Source organism: Delphinus delphis, chromosome 3 (assembly GCF_949987515.2).
Source record: "Delphinus delphis chromosome 3, mDelDel1.2, whole genome shotgun sequence".
Taxonomy (NCBI): domain Eukaryota; kingdom Metazoa; phylum Chordata; class Mammalia; order Artiodactyla; family Delphinidae; genus Delphinus; species Delphinus delphis.
In genome coordinates this window covers 161,236,618-161,257,808 of record NC_082685.1, presented here as the reverse complement: position 1 = coordinate 161,257,808, position 21,191 = coordinate 161,236,618, and the positions used below count along the sequence as shown (strand labels likewise).

The window sequence follows — 21,191 nt, the reverse complement described above, 5'->3', positions numbered from 1 at the left end:
AAACCATGGTCACACTGTATGTCAAGAGTGATAACTATTTTCCTTTTCTTCCAAGAGGTCATAAAGGGATATGACCCTATATATGATTTTAATATAATCATAATATATTTGTTTATGTCCCTAGTTTGGCTTTAAAATTGCATTAATTCACATAAAAGTAGAATGGGATATGCCAGTTGAACCCACATGAAGATTTGCAAGTTTTTCTTAAGTGAAAATGGCTACACTTGTCATTCAATATTATTCCTTTGAATCACAGTCAGCAGAAAATGAACATGATATGATATTTAACTAAAAAACTACTGTTACTGGCAACAATTCCTATGCTAAAAAGAAATAGAAAGGAAGCAGATGCCCAAAAGAAGTTCTAGAACATAACTGCACAGAATGCACTAACATGTAAGGAAGGGAAGTCTCAAAATGTAGATCATTTTATTATTCTCCAGTCGCCAGCACAGCCTGAAAAGGAAAACAAAATATCCCAAATAAAGTTAGAACAACCAGGCTACATACCCACTACCATTTGTCCTTTGCTTGGGGTGAAAACAGAACCTGTTCCATTGGGCTTCACCCACCACACCTCACCACTCCCCACTCGTCCCACCCGCCAAGGTAAAAGTGGTCAGTGCTCCCAGTGGCCTCCTGCCTCATGCCATACTTGGATCAATCTAACAACACATTTCTGGGTTATGTCACATCAAATTCAAATACCTGTTTCCGCTACCTCCACATCCTGATAGTAAAACATGAGGTGACGAAGACCTCCACCAGCAAAAAACTGATCGATTCTCTCAATCTGGGAAAAAGGAAAGGCAAAGTAATGACTGAATCAGAAACCACGTTTAAATCAGCAGTTACTATCATCTTTCTTAGCTGCATAGGACTTCAGCAAACCATATAGAAAGGATCATATCTTTTTAACATAAAACCATGAAAGACTAAATATCTTACCACAGTAAAGACTAAATTCACAGAAGTGCGTTGATTAATCATAAAAATATTTGTGGCATACACATATTTGAAAAAGACTGTCTCTCCATATTGGCTGATTTCCTAAAGTGCTGAGCTGTTAAAGACAGATATAAATAGAGATGAGTGTCGGGCTTCCCTGGTGGCGCAGTGGTTGGGAGTCCGCCTGCCGATGCAGGGGATACGGGTTCGTGCTCCGGTCCGGGAAGATCCCACATGCCGCGGAGTGGCTGGGCCCGTGAGCCATGGCCGCTGAGCCTGCGCGTCCGGAGCCTGTGCTCCGCAACGGGAGAGGCCACAACAGTGAGAGGCCCGGGTACCGCAAAAAAAAAAAACAAAAAAAACCCTCCCTCCCCGCCCTCTCCCCACCCTCTGGCTCAGTAAGCCTGATACAGGATGTTGTCTTTAAGCCTCCCGGGTCCTGACATTTCTGGGTCCTGAATACGGCATAGAGTGTGACTTGGGATTCCTACAGTTCAGAGCTTTTATTCAGTTATTCCATCTGCATTATCCCAAATCCAATTGTCTCTCCATGCCTGAATCAGCCGTGTGAACTTGTCTCCTATGCCTCCTGTGGGGGGAATAATTTTATCTACTTCCTGGTATTACGAAGATTAAATGGGATAATAGATAAAAATCAGCACAGAGACTGACATATGGTAAATATTCAATAAATGTTAGCTATGAGGAGGAGAAAAAGGAAAAGGACATTTCCTCAACTCTTAATTGATTCATTCTGTAGTTTAACTATTTTAGTGTTATCCACCCTGAATTGGTCCACTGACCCCAATTAACCCTACCCAAGTGGCACTGCAGGAAGGGATAAAGCCAGTAGAGGGCTACAGCCGGCTCGTACAGGCTTGGGACAGCCAACTGACCACAACTCCTCCCAACTCGGTGTTTAGTAACATCATGTTGGTCGTTTGGAATCAGCCATGGTGGGAATATTTACTCCACAGAATCAGGAAACGCTCAGACTAGTGCCTTCCTTTCCCCTTGCCCAAAGCTGGTTGTCAAACCTTTACAAGCCTATCACTAAAAAGTATTATCAACAATGTGACATCCCTGTCAACAAAAAAGGCTTCCTTCCTTTCTTCTCTTTATTTCTTTTTTAATGCCTAAAAAGTTTAAAAAAAAAAAAACTTCAGGAAACATCACAGCTCCTGGAATGCCTTCCTCCCTGCCCAGGAAACTGTATCTTCCCGTATTTTGGTCTCCCCACCAACTAAATCACGCCCCAGGCTTTGAAGGGATATCAGGGCAGAAGATGGAAGTCAGGTCAGGAACAAAAGAAACCAGTTCAGCTGCCGAATCAAAGCCAAAGCCAGAAAAGTATGGCGCATTTAATCTCCCAGGCTAGAACAGGATAAACTCAAAAAAAAAAAAGAAAAAAAAACAAAAACAAGATAAATCAGCAGCTGAGACGAGATTCTGTTCTCTAACCTCAGGTTCCAAAATGGTGCCTGAGCCCAGCTTCACTGATGTAGAGAGACACAGACAACACTGTCAGAATGTCAATTCTAAATACCCCACTCAACATGGAGAGCTGGAGAGCCCAAGCTCCTTCTGCCACCACCCATACCAAGCCAGAATAGGGTCCTAAGCATGTTGAAACAGACACCCTTCCCTAAGGCCCAGCACAGACCCTGCCACAGGACAACGCCAGCTGTGCCCTCCATAATCAAGTCAGTGAGAACTCAAATGCATCGCACCTGATTCCCCTCTAGAATGGCATCCTCCACTTCGGTTTTGTTGAGGTCCACACAGGAAGCTACAATCGCAAATAAGTAGTCATGTCTCCCATCCAGACGAGCCCGCTTGGCTTCCTTCTCTTCCTTCAATCTTTGCTACAAGAAGGGAAGAAAAATGTTATGTGGCAACTGCTGTTCTCAAATGGATTCATTCTGTAATCATTTCATACTACTGGTGCTTTTTCAAGTCTTGGGTATTCAGATAACAGCTTAATGGTACCAGTTTTTAGGTACTATCTTCTGTTTTTAGAAATAATGTTATTTCTATTATGAAAATAAGATGTGCTCATTGTTTTGAAATTACATAACACAGATCAGCCAAAAGTAGAAATAAAAACCATCTGCCAGCCAGACAGTATTACCGTTAACATTTTGTTCCAAATCTTTACAGACTTAATTTTACCCATATATAAGCATTCAACAGACACACACCAAAATCAAAAAGACCTCCAATTTTGTAAACATTTCCTAGGCTGCTAAAGTAATACTTATTCTTGTACACTATCTCCTAAGTTTCTTGTTTGTCTACAGGTTCATATCTGGTTTTGAAATTAATTTCTGAATACCAGTGCTTAATTTTTACCTGTTGACTGTTAATTACAATAACAAAGCAAGTTCACTGTAACCAACATTGGCCGTTTGAAGCATATCTTTCCATATGTGCTCTGTTCATACAAACATATGCAAACATACATACACATTTCTATTTATATATAGTATAAAATTTTTTCATGCATTTTTCCCTTAATAATACATCACAGACTTCTTTTTAGTTTAGTACAGACCACTCCAACTCCTATAATAGCTGCAAAATATTCAACAATATGGACGTACCATAATCAACCATTTTACCATTGGCGGATATTCAACTTCTAGTTCATTTTTTGAATTAAGGGCATTATCTTTAATGCTAGCCAGTAGCTCCTGCTAGGTAGCCCCTCTGGATCCTTTCTTGTATTCAACAGTTACTGAACCTCAAATATGTACAAGCACTCTAGAGGTAAACACTACCCAGTGACCTCAAAAAAACTCATAGCCTGGTTGGCAGAATGTAAGCAGAAAATGTAAATGTGAGAGGATGGCATTATGGTTGCTACAGGAGCATCAGATTTATGCAGGGGCATTAATGGGTCTTCAGAGAAGGAGCTGAAGGGAGGATTCCCCCTCTAGCCCAGGGCTGAAGAGGGGTGGAGGTACAGGAAAAGTTTCAGGAAGAGGTGGCTTGAGCTCGAGTTGAAGGAGAGTTGGCCACACTCCCTGGGATAGAGGCATTTCTGCACATGCAGAGGCCAAAAGACATAAGAAAGCTTAGCATGTCTGGAAACCACAAGGCAGCCAGGATGGCTGAACTGAAAATAACTAGAAAGGCATAATAGGAGGGACTTCCCTAGCGGTCCAGTGGTTAAGACTCTATGCTTCCACTGCAGGGGGCACAGGTTCAATCCCTGGTTGGGGAATTAAGATCCCACATGCCATGCAGCGAGGCCAAAAAAAAAAGAAAAAGAAAAAGGCGTAATAGGAAATGAGAAAAAAAGTCAGACCATAAAATATCTTATGGGCCATGTTAGAAAGTATAAATATTATCTGAAGTTCATGGAGAGTCACTGATGAGTTTCAAATCAGGAAAGATGTTTAGCTGTCTGTGCTGCCTCAAAACATCAGTCATTCTGAAAGCAGTATAAAAAGTGGATTGGAGGGGGCTTCCCTGGTGGCGCAGTGGATCAGAATCTGCCTGCCAATGCAGGAGACACAGGTTCGAGCGCTGGTCCGGGAAGATCCCACATGTCACGGAGCAACTAAGCCCGTGCGCCACAACTACTGAGCCTGCACTCTAAAGCCCGCAAGCCACAACTACTGAGCTCACGCGCCGCAACTACTGAAGCCCACATGCCTAGAGCCCGTGCTCTGCAACAAGAGAAGCCACAGCAAGGAGAAGCCCACGCACCGCAACGAAGAGTAACCCCCGCTCGCCGCAACTAGAGAAAGCCCACGTGCAGCAACGAAGACCCAACACAGCCAAAAATAAATAAAATTAAATCTTAAAAAAAAAAAAAAAGTGGACTGGAGTGATGCAAGCCTGAAGACAGGAAGGCCAGGCAGGTGGATTGTGGCCGCATTTCCCAGAGCTTGGGAAATGTCTGTCCCAGACAGACCACTGGGAATGTGGATCTGGAGCCCAAGGTGAAATTGCATTGCAGAGACAGATACAGATACTGGTTCTCAATACAGCACAGTAGACAATATGGGCCAGATCGTTCCTGTAATTGTGTTTACAAGATGACTGCAGCACCCTCACAGCTCTTCTGCAATGTGGTTGTACCACTAACCTATCAAGAAATGGACTCTATATCCCCTCCTCTTGAATCTGGCTGGCCCTGTGACCAGTTTTCACCAAAAGGATGTGGGAAGAAGTGAGACTGTAAAACTTCCTAGGCTAGTCCTTAAGAGACTTTCGGCTTCTGCCTTTGCACTTGGGAATGCTCCCTCAGAACCCAGCCACCAAGCTATGAGAAGTCCAAACCCATGGAGAGACCACACGGAGAAAATCCAAGGCATTCTGGCTGACAGCCCAGAAGATCTCCTAGCTGATACCCCAGCATCAACTTTCCTTTTTTTTTTTTTTTTAAACATCTTTATTGGAGTATAATTGCTTTACAATGGTATGTTAGTTTCAGTTTCACAACAAAATGAATCAGTTATATATATACATATGTTCCCATATCTCTTCCCGCTTGCGTCTCCCTCCCTCCCACCCTCCCTATCCCACCCCTCCAGGCGGTCACAAAGTACTGAGCTGATCTCCCTGTGCTATGCGGCTGCTTCCCACTAGCTATCTACCTTACGTTTGGTAGTGTATATATGTCCATGCCTCTTTCTCTCTTTGTCACCGTTTACCCTTCCCCCTCCCCATAGCCTCAAGTCCATCCTCTAGTAAGTCTGTGTCTTTATTCCTGTTTCACCCCTACGTTTTTCATGACATTTTTTTTTCTTAAATTCCATATATATGTGTTAGCATACGGTATTTGTCTCTCTCTTTCTGACTTACTTCACTCTGTATGACAGACTCTAGGTCTATCCACCTCATTACAAATAGCTCAATTTCGTTTCTTTTTATGGCTGAGTAATATTCCATTGTATATATGTGCCACATCTTCTTTATCCATTCATCCGATGATGGACACTTAGGTTGTTTCCATCTCTGGGCTATTGTAAATAGAGCTGCAATGAACATTTTGGTACATGACTCTTTTTGAATTATGGTTTTCTCAGGGTATATACCCAGTAGTGGGATTGCTGGGTCATATGGTAGTTCTATTTGTAGTTTTTTAAGGAACCTCCATCCTGTTCTCCACAGTGGCTATATCAATTTACATTCCCACCAACAGTGTAAGAGGGCTCCCTTTTCTCCACACCCTCTCCAGCATTTATTGTTTCTAGATTTTTTGATGATGGCCATTCAGACTGGTGTGAGATGATATCTCATTGTCATTTTGATTTGCATTTCTCTAATGATTAGTGATGTTGAGCATTCTTTCATGTGTTTGTTGGCACTCTGTATATCTTCTTTGGAGAAATGTCTATTTAGGTCTTCTGCCCATTTTTGGATTGGGTTGTTTGTTTTTTTTTGTTATTAAGCTGCATGAGCTGCTTATAAATTTTGGAGATTAATCCTTTGTCAGTTGCTTCAAAGGCCAGAAACTATCAAACTCTTAGAGGAAAACATAGGCAGGACACTCTATGACATAAATCACAGCAAGGTCCTTTTTGACCCACCTCCTAGAGAAATGGAAATAAAAACAAAAGTAAACAAATGGGACCTAATGAAACTTAAAAGCTTTTGCCCAGCATCAACTTTCAAACTGCCTTGGACATTCCAACCTAGTCAAGCCAACAGATGACTGCAACCCAGCCAAGGCCACATGAAACAGAAGAACCATCCAGCTGAGCCCAGCCACCCACAGAATCAAGAGAGATAATAAATAGTTGTTAAGAGATAATAGATAATTGATAACAGACAGTTAAGCCATTAGCTCTCTTACGGTTTGTTATGCAGCAGTAGGTAACAGAGTAATCCTTGTTAGAATAATTCCATTGGTTGCACAGAAAACAAATGGATTCAGACTTGAGAAAAGAATGATTGGTAAAAGAGAAATCATTCATGGAATGAATATCTCCACTTTTTTTTTTTTTTTTTTTTTTTTTTGGCCTCACCACATGGCATGTGGGATCTTAGTTACCGGACTAGGGATCGAACCTGCACCGCCTGCATTGGAAGCATGGAGTCTTGACCACTGGACCGCCAGGGAAGTCCTATACATGAAACCTATATAATGTTATAAACCAATGTTACCTCAATAAAAATAAATTTTAAACAATAATAAAGGTACTGAATATAAACTATTCCTTCCAGAAACTTGACTATAAAGGAAAGAAATGTGGTTACTAGTAGAAAGAGGGGAAGTTAGAGTCAAAGGAGAATTTTTTAAGATACAAAAGACTTAAGAAAAAGTAAAGAGGAAAAAGTTGGGGATTTCCGAGTGATTGAAAGGCAATCGCTAGACATGTGTGATTTATGTTCTTTTTTCCAAAACTGAAGGGAGACAAATTAGTTGGGCTTGGGGGTGGGGATGCAGGGCAAGGTTAAGGTTTAAAAAAATAAACGATCTACCTACTTTTTTGCCATTTCCCTAAAAAGAGAACACACGGGTCTTGACACAAAGTATACATTCCATAAACATCAAAAAGAAGTAAATTTAAATCTCTTTTCAACCATGGCTAAAACCAGGTGAATGTCCTGTTCTTCGTTTTCCACACTCTCGTCAGGGAGGAATAAAGGCTTTTCTCAGAGTGATCTTTCTGGGTTTGTACTAAATGTCTTCAGCAGCTTGAAGACATGGTGGGCAACCAGGGGAGCCAGGGATCCAGCAACAAACCAACAAGATGGCAAATGCTGGGCAGCCAAAAAGACACTAAAAAGCTATAGAACCAGGGACTTCCTTGGTGGTCCAGTTGTTAAGACTCTGCGCTCCCAGTGCAGGGGCTCCGGGTTCAATCCCTGGTCAGGGAATTAGACCCCGTATGCCGCAACTAAGACCCGGCACAGCCAAACAGATAAATATTTAAAAAAAAAAAAAAAACTAGAGAACTAGAAAAGTCAGGATGTAAACCAACTGAAGGCTTCCAAAGAATCCAGAAACTTCTATAACATTCTGCCATGGCAACACATTATTCTATGACCTGATTTTACAGGGCTCCAAAGGAAAAAACTATACATTCTAGTGGAGGAAAGGAGAGATTGGCCTCTAAAACAGAACACTAATTATTCTATTTTTACCTAAATATCACAGATGAAAAAACCTTCCAAAGCAATTTTACATATAAAAGCAAATTATCAAAAAAAAAAGCAAATTATCAGTGTGTTTTTAAAGAAAATGTTTTCAAAGCTATATTCAAAAGCACGTTAAGCATTGAATATGTTCTTACATAAACTATTCTATCTCCTGATAAGTAATATGAAGTCAACCCCAGTGCCATGTACATGAAAGAGCACAATGTTTATCAATGTCAACTTTCATTGCCTTATACCGAGGTATGCGGGTACAATGAGGGACTTTTATTTTACAACCACAAAAAGTCAATAATGTCAAATAAATATTTGGTGATGGGATCAGTGCATTGTCACTCCCTAAACTTAAACTTGCAGCTTTCTGGCTGCCAGAGAACTGCAAGAACAAGCAGTCAGTTGACTAACTGGAGGTGGCTTGTCCTGTCGCCTTTGAAACATCTAGGACACTTGGAGAGGGAGGGCAGAGTGGGATGACAAAGGCAAGAGGCGAACCATGGAATTCTTTTTTTTTTTTTTTTAAGGATTACGTTAAAATTGTTTTGCGTTGCATGCACAAGCACCAACTGATGGGAGTGGGGAGGGTGGCCAGAAACCTATTCAATGTCCAAGGAAATCTAGAACGGTATTTAACACATTTCTGCAACTTGGTAACAAAGAATGTTACTACCACCTTGGGATAAAACAGGGACTAATGTGCTACCTCCCAAGAAACAAGTGGTGCTTTCAAGATAGGGCAACTTCATGTACACAAACGAGCCCTGGTGCCAGAGCGGGGTCCAGACCCAGGGCTGCCATTAATTGTAAGACTTTGCATCTGTCATTTAACCATTCCAGGCTTCAGGTTCTGCAACTCTAAAATCAAAGTGTTGGACTACGCAACAGCTAAGCTCTGTTTCTTCTCTAGCATTCGGGCTGCTTCCCATTGGTTCAAAAGTTAATACAGACAAGAGACTTGAGGGGGTTTTTTGGTTTTTTGTTTGTTGGCTTTGGTTCTTGGAATCTTTTGATTGGATCGGGAGGTGTCTGGGGTGAAACTTGAGATTTTAAAATGTGAATCCCAACGAAGACCCAATGCCACGTGCTGTCATAATAAAGCTCTGTGACTTTTTCTCATGACAAACCCATCCTTCCAATTTTTTTTAATATACTAACCTTTGCCTTTAACTCTGTAGAACCAAAGCCCAGGTCTACACGTTCATGTATGTAAACTGTCCATGAACCACACACATTTCATTTTGGCTCCAGGTTATAACCCCCAACTCCAACAGAGACCTTACCCTTGTCTGTAAAATGGGGATAAAAGTCCAAACTTGAAGGTATTTGCAAAGATTAAATGGGGTGTGGTTTGGGGATAATACTAAGGCAATCAGCGCATGAATTAAAACGGCATGACCGAGACTTTGACCCTGGACATCAAAATTCAGGCGACAAAACTTAATCATGATTTTTCAGTTGTACAAATGCTTAAACTCCCTCCACCATTAGAAAGCCCAGTCCTGTTGGCGGCATTGTTTCAGATCCAGGCCCACCCCACTCATGTCTCTGGCAACGAGAAATGGACGGAGGATGGAGCTGTCGGGTCTGAGAAACCCTCTGTTGGCTGAGCAAGGACACCCTTGTCCCCAACCCTCCTGAAGATGTCAGGGTACATTTTGCTCTCTTTGCCCCGGATGCATTGCTAGCTTTGGATCAGCAAGTCATCATTTGCTTCCTGTGCTTAGGTATAATTGTCACAAAAGCCCTATGAACCAGACATGATTATTTCCACACAAGGAAATCAAGACTACGGACCACTCACAACTTTCCCAAGAGCACACTGCTAAGTAAGTGGCGGGGCTGGGCTTCAAGCCCTGGCGTGTCTGCAGGGCCAGGCCAAGACATGGGGTGTCCCGGGCAACTGAGAATTTTGCATCCATCCAAACTGACATTCTCTAAATTTCCACTCAAGGGTTATCTAGAGCACTCTTGGGAGGAGACCCCATATACACTGCATGGGTTATAGAAGGATTTGTGGGTGGAGACTGGCGTTAACTGACACCATTTTCTGAATTACACCGGTAATATTTTAGTGCCAGGATGGACTGGTGCCCAGCCGGCTTCCAGCTGGCGTGCTCTGTGTCCAGCTCCCCTACCACACGACTGTGTCTCAGCAAATGGTAACTCCCTACCCCATCCTCATCTCCTGAAGTGCCTAGGACTCAGGCTCCCTGCCTGGGTGGGCAGCCAGTGGGCTGGGCTCCCTGCTTCGCCCAACCCATTACTGGACAATTTCACTTTTATCTATATCATACTGTTCACACCACGCCTTCATAGGATGCTTTTGCACAGAAGAGTGTGAGGCAAGGGGTAGGTTCTACAGCCAAAAAAATATACATATATTTCTTTGTTGAAAAAAAAAAAGTTTTTCTAGGCAATATGATTAGCCTAGTTGCAGATCTGAATCTGAGAAAGAGATCTGTTTTAATGTCAGTCTGTTGCCTATTTTTGAGTGAATTTATTTCCATTTTTTTATTTGGGTGTTTTGTTCTCTTATGCATATGTGTGCTTATAGCAATGTCACAAACATAGCAGGGGAGAGTATAACGTAGATTTAAATCCCCACTGGAGATCACTCTAAATAATGTGGAGTCTACAAATTACAATTGAAACTCCTTATCTTAAATCACCAAAGTAAATACCTCTGAGACAGATTTCACTTTGGCTCTCAGTATCAATCGCAAGGCCAGAGATAATTAATCACCTGATGAAACAGTGCCAAAGAGGCCAAGGACGTGGGTTTGATCATCTTAGGCCAGTTAGTTTCACTTTATTCCATTTTCCCCAGCTGTGGATGAATCAGGACAAATCCATGAGCAGAGGAAAAATTACTCCAAGTGTAGGCCTAGCTAAAATGCCTGGTTATCGGTAAAAGATGTCCTTCTTTTTCTTTTTTTAAGAGAGATAACCAAATGGCCCAGGCTAGTTTAACTCGCTTGTCTGCTATATATATAACCCGATCCTTCTCGTCTCCTGAGGGGTAAACTAAAATAAATATCACCTGAATCTCATCATTCCTACAAGAGTATCAGCTCCACAGGGAGGGATATTTTCTATTTTGATTTTTGCAATATCTCCAGAGCCCAGAACAGGGCCTGGCACTTAGTAAAACCTCAACTGATATCTAATCCAGGGACGATTAACCAAGTTTATCATTTACAAGTCACTCTCAAGTAATTAAGGCCTCGTGCAAATGATTCTAGCTCTGTGTGCGTCCATGATTGCAGGTGCAGAATTCAGTCAACAAGCTCCCGGGTCTTCCATGCTGTTCGGGCTCCAGCATAAACCACTGCACGAAATTCCACCATTAGTATGGATTACGGCTCTCCCTCAATTCACAGCAAATATAACTAACCTCGCTTAGCCTACATCCCATTTAAATGTGCTGAATTACAGAAACTGAGGGAAGTACTTCTACTCATTTCTCCAAATGAAAGAGCCCTCTCCACAAAGTTAACCCAATTTCCATGTCTTCAAACAAAGAAAAGCCTCCCTTTTTGGCTTCCAGCATTTTCACTTTAACCCACAGGGCCCCGTTTCCTCTCTGGGAGCGGCTCCTCTGTGACGCTTCCTGGACCGTCCAAACCTGCTCGTTAATTGGCTGGAAGAACCACAGTTGAGCCACTCTCAACTCCTAACTGTACTTTTCGCGTCTTAACTTGCCTTGTGTTTTATTTCTCCAGGTGAAGGGCCACAGCTGCAGAGGAAGCACCACACCTCCTTCCCACACGAAGAGCACTTGAGAAAAGTGGTGCCTGGAAGGGAAGACACTCCACGCTGGCTAATCCACTCACAGCAGGTGCTACAGTGAAGCCCTCTTTTATTTAACGAGAACGGCACTCTCCTTCGCTTGCAAAGAGCCTAGCGCTTAAACGGAGAGGGTTCCATCAATTTTCTTTTGTGCTGACAGTAAGCTCTGGAACCTTGTCTATTTTTGCTGGAGTTTTCAGGGCCCCTAAATCTCCCCATTTACGAACTCCCTTATCGGTCATTCTTTCCAAGCAAATAAAAGATGCCTCTTTACCTTTCACTATATGTGGATTTTTCACCCAAGCAGACCCAAAACCTGCTAAAGGGGTATCCCATTCACCACAACCTCCTCTCCCCCCAATATTACACTATCCAAACTCTAACTTAGAGCCCATTTTCTACACCCCACATATCTGGACCTGATCCAGACTTAGTGGGCCTTCACATGGCCATATATTCTATCTTCCCCCAATCCTACACTAGTTTTACTCTAAAACCAGGAGTAAATTCTTGTAGAATTCCAAGAGTCCCCTCTGGCAGCAGAGGCCACATAATTCAAGTGGTTTTCGCTCATTTGCTAAAAAGTACGTATATAACGTCATCATTCACATTCTATATGGCACAGGGGTGAAATTCGAAAACCTCCCTTGTTTATCACAATGAACCAGAGTGCTTACAGCTGATGCTCATCACAATCACCTGGGAACTTTGAAATGCTGATTCCTTTGCCTCCCAAGAAACTCTGACCCCTCTTGCCTGGCATGGGGACCTGGCATTGGTGTTTCTCAAAAGTTCCCCTGGCAACTATCGTGGCAGCCCAGCCTGAGAACACTGCTCCAACGGAAAGCATTTTATGACTTGATCATGATTGACTCGTGCTACCAGGTTCTCACTTGAAGTAGGAACTCAGTAAAGTCCAAGGGCATAAATCTGGGATCCCTGCAACTCTAGACCTTTTCTGTTTCTTGTTACTAGAGTCGTGCAAAAATTGACAGGAAGGACAAGTTTCAGCTCAACCCCACGAGGCCCGGACGTGCTCTTCCCCACTGTCCTGTGAAGCACAGCACCTGGTACAAAGTAGGTGTTCAACAGATACTAGCGGAATGGATGGATCTGCACCTAGAGTCACATCCTCCCGGGCTCTGGCTATGGTGTAAGTACGAGGTGGCCCCACGGGGCATTGATGCCTTCAGGTTCAGAAGCCCTCACCTGGGCACTAAAAAGCAGCACCTGTCCCCTCCCCACAGCTGCATCCTAGAGCCATTCACCTCCCAACGCTCCAGGGAAGTTGTTTTGATCTGTGCATGTGAAATGTGTTCACAGGGCCAAACATGTCTGGGCCTGATTAAGAGGATTCTGAAACCGGTTTGACTATTTTGCCAAAGAATAACAACACTGACATCCTTTCAGCTTTCAAAACATATCTGAGAGCAAAGGGTCTTTCCTTGTCTTGTCTTCCACTGTGCACCCGCAGGGCAACAATGGCCCCTCCCTGGGGAGTTTCTCAGTAGGGAAAGGAGCTGCCCTCTCTCCCCCGCCAGTCTCTAGCCCCACTGCAAGAATCACTGTTTAGAGAAACCTAGCAATCTGAAATTCAAGGAGCAACGGTATTCCCTAGCATCAATACATCAGTGGAAACATGAACGATATACATTCCAGCAGCAGAGAGAAAACGGGTCTCCATTTCAAAACTAGCTTTGCAATTAGGTGAATTTAGGTCAAGAGGACTGTCATAAATCTTTCAAGTGTGTTTTTTCTAAAGGTCAACAAAGTCAACCAGCAAAATTATATATTTCAGTTTAATTTTAGGGAAAGAAAGAAAAACAAAATCCGTAAGTCTGGAATTCATGTCCATTGTATGCTTGGAAGTTGGTACTGAGCTCTCTTCACCAAAGAGAAAAGCAAAAAAGAAGGCAGACATCATATCTGAGCCATACTTTTGTATATAAGTGAGTCAATATATACAGAATTATTTCGAGCTTTTTCATTGAAAAGCATTTGTGTTTATTACACAACAAAAAGGATATATGGCTTGACTTTTCTAAACCCAGAGAGCTTATGGTTTATTTGGCTGTGTATTCTGAATACAGTCAATTATTATATTACAATAACCTAATTATAATATGGCATCATTACAGTAATATTTCCAGACTAAGGTTAAATAGAGAGAGATTTATAGTTTGTAATGTTAAGTCGTTTTGGATTCTTTCTCATTGATTATGTTAGATGACAAAGTTACAATTTAATAAATTGTCAAATCAATGCACTAAACAAAAAACTGTGTAATTATTTACATAATACACTGCAACAGTATTAAGGTAATTCTGTTAACATCATACATCAGGGGGGTGAACAGAGCCAGCATCCTAAATATATAGAAACTTCCAAAAAACATACTCCCAGAAGGTCATTCGTGCCAAAAAAGAATCTAATTCATTAATTATACTTGAGATTTTATCAGCAATTTTAATTTTTTAGACTTGGTATTGAAGCATGGAAAAGTGAAATGCAGAATTGGAAACACATTCAGACATGTGAAGCGTTTAATTCATCCAACTGATTGCACAAGCATAAATTAAGGTGTATTTAGTACCAGATTCTGTGTCACCAGAAGGCTATTTAAAAATGAAGGAAGCATCATCCCTTTCCTCCAGGGAATCACAAGTAGACAAATGTCATTTCACTGCAGTGATGTGACGAGGGCTCTAGCAGCCAGAGGAGCAAAGCGCTGAGACCCCGCCGCCTCCTCAAAGTGTCAGGGAGGCTTCTCGGAGGAGGCAACACTTGCATTCGGTCTTAAGGAATAAGCGTTTGCAGCCAAACAAGTTCAAGGGCTTGGCTGGAAGATGTTGACCTTGGGAAGGATGCGTCAGAATGGTGGGGCGAGGGGAAGTGGCGGATGGCTGGTGGCAGAATGCTTAGGAAATGCAGAGACAGCATCCCTGTGTCTTGTGGTGGAAAAATGGCTGCAAGACTGGCCAGAATCATCTGGCTGCTGGGGGCCATAAAAGATACAGTGATTGGGCTTCTCTGGTGACGCAGTGGTTGAGAGTCCGCCAGCCGATGCAGGGGACACGGGTTCGTGCCCTGGTCCGGGAAGATCCCACATGCCGCGGAGCGGCTGGGCCCGTGAGCCATGGCGGCTGAGCCTGCGCGTCCGGAGCCTGTGCTCTGCAACGGGAGAGGCCACAACAGTGAGAGGCCCGCGTACGGCAAAAAAAAAAAAAAAAAAAAGATACAACGATCAAGTCCTGAGGAAGCATGTCTCAATGTTGAGAACAGAGCTCTGGAGAACCCTCCATTTTCTTCTGACATCAATCAGCCATGGAAGAGGCTCCAAACATCTCTTTACGCATCTGCGTAATCAAAAGCGGCTGATGAGTCCTAGGCTAGGGAAGCTCGTTCTTCAAAGTGACTCCAAAGGCACATCCTTGCATCTCATGATCTGTGACCACATTTCTGGGCCTTTAGAAGGCGGAGAGGGGTGTCATTTCAAAGGGCTTAGAAAACTTGCAGCCTAGAATCTGCCTTAATTATTTCTCATCACCAACAAAAGCTTACAGGTCTGGGAGAATGCAGTCACCAAAGCACTCTGAATGGGTTTTTTTTCCATCAGGGAAGCATCATCTCAAAAGCTGAAGCCTGTCTTTCTACAAGTAGTTCTCGTTTATGTGGCAACGTGCAGAGAAGCCTAAAGATGCACTCCCCTTTTTTTTTTAATTTGAAATATCAACATATAGCCTTATGGGCTATCCAAAAATTAGTAGACAAAGTGTTGCTCACAAATTCATCTGAATATAACTTTGGAATTTTTTAAGGTTTTTGCACACAGGTGCGAGAGATGATGTCTAAGACACACGTGCAAGCTTACAAACAGCAACCATTAAAACCCAGGTGACGCTCTGCTTCCAGAACTGTCTCCTACCGATCCTGAACATCACAGCAATCTGCTCAGCTTATGGACTCTTCCAGAATGATCTTCTAACTCCTGGGAGCCCTACTCATCATCCAACAGGCTTTCACATGAAAAGTCCCTCGGAGGACCAGAAGTTCACGTTCACATGTCTAATTTGAAGGTATTAGTCACCATATACACGGAATAAAAATTAAAAGCGCACCTATACTCTCCTTGTTTTCCTTCTACAGTCGCTCCCCTTTGCCCTCTCCTCTGTTCCAAAGCCTTGTGTTGTTAGGGTAATACGGTTTACCTGCTATACAGTTTAACTGTACCTCTCATCCATGCTTATCAACCAATCAAAGCATTTGAACTGCTGGGTTGCAACACAACCTCTGATGTTCATTTAATTCTATACACTGCCCAACAGTAAACTTGGAGTCAACAGAGATATTTGAATCATTTCTTTGAACAGTGAGTAACTTTAAACCATATCAAAATAGAGAGCAGAGAAGCCACAGCTCGGAATAAGTTGTACAAGAAATTCAGTCTGTCTTTGTCTAAACAGCTGTGTGGTTAACTACCAGCATTGTGGCTGTGACCATCAAATAGGCGGATTGTAACCCAAATGAGCTATTTTCTCCCCATAAAGAACAAGCAGCCTATTTCACATGTAAATAGAAAATGATGTCCATAGATTACTTGTGCTCACACAGTTGTACATACAAATAAACCAGGGTAATTTATTCTTTGTGACTAAACATCTTGATCATCCTTACTGTAAAGATATGACGGGAAATCATAGGCAGGGTGATTTGAGAGATCTAATCTATGTGATTTAGCTCATCAAGATAAATAAAAGGGGCTTCCCTGTGGTGCAGTAGTTAAGAATCCGCCTGCCAATGCAGGGGACACGGGTTTGAGCCCTGGTCCAGGAAGATCCCACATGCCGCAGAGCAACTAAGCCCGTGCACCACAACTACTGAGCCTGCGCTCTAGAGCCCGTGAGCCACAACTACTGAGCCTGTGTGCCGCAACTAATGAAGCCCATGCACCTAGAGCCCGTGCTCCACAACGAAAGAAGCCGCCACAATGAGAGAACCGTGCACCGCAACGAAGAGTAGCCCCTGCTCGCCGCAACTAGAGAAACCGCATGCGCAGCAACAAAGACCCAACACAGCCGAAGATAATAAATAAATAAATAAAATTTTAAAAAAAAAAAGATAAATAAAAGGCAGGACATGTAAGGTTGGGCATGTTGAATCCAGCATTTAGTCCTTGAAGTTCAAGTTTCAGGAGCTCAAATCCAATCAGGTCATCCAAGGATAAAACAGGATATAGGGAACCCATCCCACCAATATCCTGCTAATTAACCTCACAAGAGACTGATTTGAAAGCCGGGATGCTAATCTGGTACTGACACCTACCACTAATTTGGATGCTAATTTGGCACCTGAACTTGGGAAATTCACCTGCTCAACAGCCAGTATTAGGGCGTGGCCTCCATATGTAGAGTTAACAGAGAGATAGCATTTAGACCTAAATATTGTTTGGTAAGCAAAGCGCTAGAGCACAGGAAGTTAGAGTTTGTTTATGGAATACTTTTTAAATCAGCCTCTGGGTATTAGTAAGCAGCTGTTTTCTGTTCTAATGATGAATGAAGACAGTATCTAGACTAGTAGGCATTCTCCTCTGTGCGGTGGTGAAAGGTCACCAGCAAATCACAGAACTTTCTCATCCTCCTTGTTCAGCATCTAAGTATCAGTCCCAAGAATCCTGTGTCAACCCATGACCTCAGGACAGAGGTCACAATTCATTCTATCATCCATTCTCTTTCATTAGTTACATTGAAACTGGAGCTTCCCTAATGGTATTTTAGGCACCATCCTCATTTCATCAGCAGTCCATTTACAACCTTCTCTCTTGGGAAGAGTTACTTTCTGGGAAGACTTCCACAGATGGCTGATGGCATTCATTCTGTGTTTGTCAGGCGTCACCATGGCTCTCTCGAGGTTCTGCAGTAAACTGCAAAGTCTTCAACCTCTGTGGCTGAATTTCAGCCTCAAAGTGGGCAAGGCAGAGGCAGTAGGTATCGTAAGGAATCCCCTTGAGTAAAGGAAGCTCGCGGAGAATTGTCATTAAGCAGCACAAACAAAGCAAAGCACAAGCCTGAATCTGCATCTGACCACCTGCCCTTAATTGCCAGCCTGCAATAAAATGGGTTTCTGGTCCTTGGAGAAGAGTCAACAAACAATGCCCAGAGGGAGACCCAAGAGGGTTTTCCTATGAGCAGTTTCCACCAGGCAACAGCTTCAGCGGGCAAGACTCCTCCTACAGGAACTTTTAAACCCAGGTCGACCTCCAGCCCTGTCTTTGTGGATGATGCACTGTTTCAGACTGAGACTACTGGTCATTCCCAAACCTTAAGTCAGACATAACGAGAAAACAAGAGCGGACAATGGGCCTCATGTAGGCAGGAGACTTCATCCAGAAATTCAAGTACCTTCAGGCAAAGTTTAAAGTTTCATTTTCATTCACTCATTCATTCATTCAACAAATGTGAGTACCTTTTATGGGGCCAGGCACTGTACTACATACTAAGCTAACCAAAACACACACTTAGTCAAGCACTAAAAACTATTAATTGTAAGATGCATAATTGTTTTATAGAACACTCAAAGAGAAAAACATCAAATGCTGTCAATTACCCTTAAATACAACCTCAATTTTAAGCTGCATTCTGAATTCACAGATGTTAAAATGTGGAAAACGTACATCTCAGAACCAATGAAAAGCCAACGTTCCTGTCTTCACTGGGAGGAGATATAAAATAAATAAATATAAATGCATACATAATTATAAATAAAATGATCACAAATTGTGGAGAGTGCCATAAAAAAAGAAAATTGGGGGCAAAGCTTCACTCGGATCTGTGTATTGAATTATTGCCATTTTATGCTTGCATTCCGAAGTGTGAAACTTCCTGAACTCATTCCTAAATTATGAAGAGTTACCTACCTTAGGCCTTGCAGCCCTATATGTACAACCTAGGCCATGTGGTATAATAAACAATTGCAAGCACTGGGGTCAGACACACCTGGATTTAAATCCCAGCTTTGTCCTCTTTTAGCTATATGACATCAGAGCTTTTGTTTCCTAAATGGTACATTAGAAATAAAGCCACCTGCCTAACAGACTTGTGATAATTTAAATATATGTAAAACTCCTGGATCCTCCCAGGTACATAATACATGAAAAATACGACTATATTTTTTATTTGCGAAACAGTTATGACTACAATTAGTGACAATACGAATGTAGGGTACAAACTCCCAAGGAATTTAACCTAACCCAATCTAGAGCTATCTGGAAATTTTGCTCTTGATTTCCCAATATGTCCTAAGAGAAAGAGTAAATCCAGGTTTTATTGGTTACCATCTACACATTTTTCATAGGTTTCTACTTCTAAATGTCCTACCGACGCCCAGCAGAATTAAACACATTCATCAGTTTAATGGCTTTGTAAACAATGATACAGGGGCAGCACATAAAAATGGTAAATGAGTTCAGTGGGATGAGAAAGTACCATATTTCATCCATTCGGAGTTGCACACTTTTTTGCACTTTTTACCATATTGAAATTGGGTGCACCTGCTATGCACCCTTATAAATGTTGGTCAACAGCAATCATGACATAGTTGTCATTGCCAGAGTTTGCATAGACTCAGTGGCACTCCGGACAGCATGACAAGGCCACTGCAGCACCTCAGTATCACAGTCAACAAACTACTGAAGATCCATTTGAGGGAGGAATGTGTGTCCTGGTTGTTTTCTGAAAATCTTCCACTGACACCTTCTGGGAAGATCAAGGAAACACCAGCATCACAATTTACAGAATGAATGACAGTAGACGGAAAGAAAATCCCGGGAGAGTCAGACCCTGAACATGAAGAAGTTTTAGAAACTTCTTAACCTATTCATTGCACCTATTTTTGTATGGATGCACGAGGGTGACACAACTTTTTTTAAATCTATGTTTAATTAAGTCTGAAAGAGCTTTTTTCGATTAAAATAAATAAAGTTCTAAGAAAGCAGTGCATCCTAGATTAACCGACAGTTATTTTTCTTAGTGGTGAAGGAAACAGTGGTGCGTCTTTTATCTGATAATGGCTTAGATCAGATGACATACAGTTTTATGATATCTACTGATCAAAGAAAACTTCTTGGTGAAGGGATTTAAGTCAAGCTCTGAACGACAGTAAGATTCAAATAGGAAGAGGTAGGGCATAACATGGGGAAAATATCACCAGCAAAGCACAGAGGTTGCAGTTCAAAAGAAAGCCTTTCCCGTGCTGCAGTTATGAGGAAACATGAGTGATTAACCTCTGAAAGGTACGTGGAGGCTGAACTGCGGGTGTCAACCTATGGCACTGGCCTTTGCTGGCATTAGGGAGTCATTGAAGAATAAGCTGATGAAAGTCTTGATTAGGAAGATTATGCTGAAGGATGGGAGTAAAGAAAGATTGAAGTCAGAATCCTAGGCACGAGGAAATAAAGGATTTGACAGAGGGGCGGAGGCAGTGGTCACCCAAGCCACTCAAAAACAAACAAGTAAATTAAAAAAGGCAAGTCCTCTTACCCCATCCACCATTTTGCCACCCCTGAGCTACTCCTATATAGAAATCCTGGTTGAAGGAGTGGGAAGGAACAGAGAAATGGAACTTGACAATTGGTAATGGGGGAAGTAGACACATTTGTCCAAGGTGATTCCATTTGATCAAGCTTGGTAAAGTGAAGAATCATAATAACTCAACAGGAATGGGGGAATTTAGAGAAAGCGTGCATGTTGAAGACGAGATGACTAAAGAAATGGAAATAAAGCTCTGGTTCTTTGCTCTTCCTATTGGTCTTTTCATCTTGAAAACATGAAGGTCAGTATATGAAAGACCAAAAACAACCAGCACCTTTTTCTTTATTTCTAAATTCATAATAGAAAGGAAAAATTCATAATTAAAAGAGAATACAAGAGCCAATCATATACGAATTCAATAATCATTTGAGCTGCTTCCTCTCAAAAAAACTTTTTGAAAGCTTAAATTACGTGGTGTGGTTTGCTGGTTTTGCCACCAGTTCCATGAGTGGAAATTGCACAGCAAAAGCAAAAGAAGATACGTAAGTTTTCCGAAAGCCTCATCTGCCAAAATTCAAGAGAGGAAGGAGGAAACACAGGTGAAATCCCAGAGGATGATACAGAAAGCTGATGCATTCAGAGTAAAGCATACAGTAAACAGAACATCCAAGTTCTGCAGGTATACACTGAAGGAAGAGAGATGCTCGATGCAAAAGCACATTCCAGGTGTTATTTTGTATAGTACCTTTCAAGCAGAAAGTGTAAGAATTAGGAATATTTGGTACTGGGAGAGGGGTATATACATATCAAGAA

General features: G+C 42.2%; 1 protein-coding gene across 1 annotated transcript in view; it reads right to left on the bottom strand.

The window, feature by feature from the left end:
* The window catches only part of DNAH5 (dynein axonemal heavy chain 5), a 288,911-nt gene that overhangs the window by 209,236 nt on the left and 58,484 nt on the right, over positions 1 to 21,191 (bottom strand). The window contains exons 3-4 of the mRNA XM_060007206.1: positions 2,682 to 2,816; positions 712 to 796 (exon numbers count right to left, since the gene is read on the bottom strand). Coding sequence (XP_059863189.1) covers positions 712 to 796; positions 2,682 to 2,816 — 220 coding nt within the window. The remainder of the gene's footprint in view (positions 1 to 711; positions 797 to 2,681; positions 2,817 to 21,191) is intronic.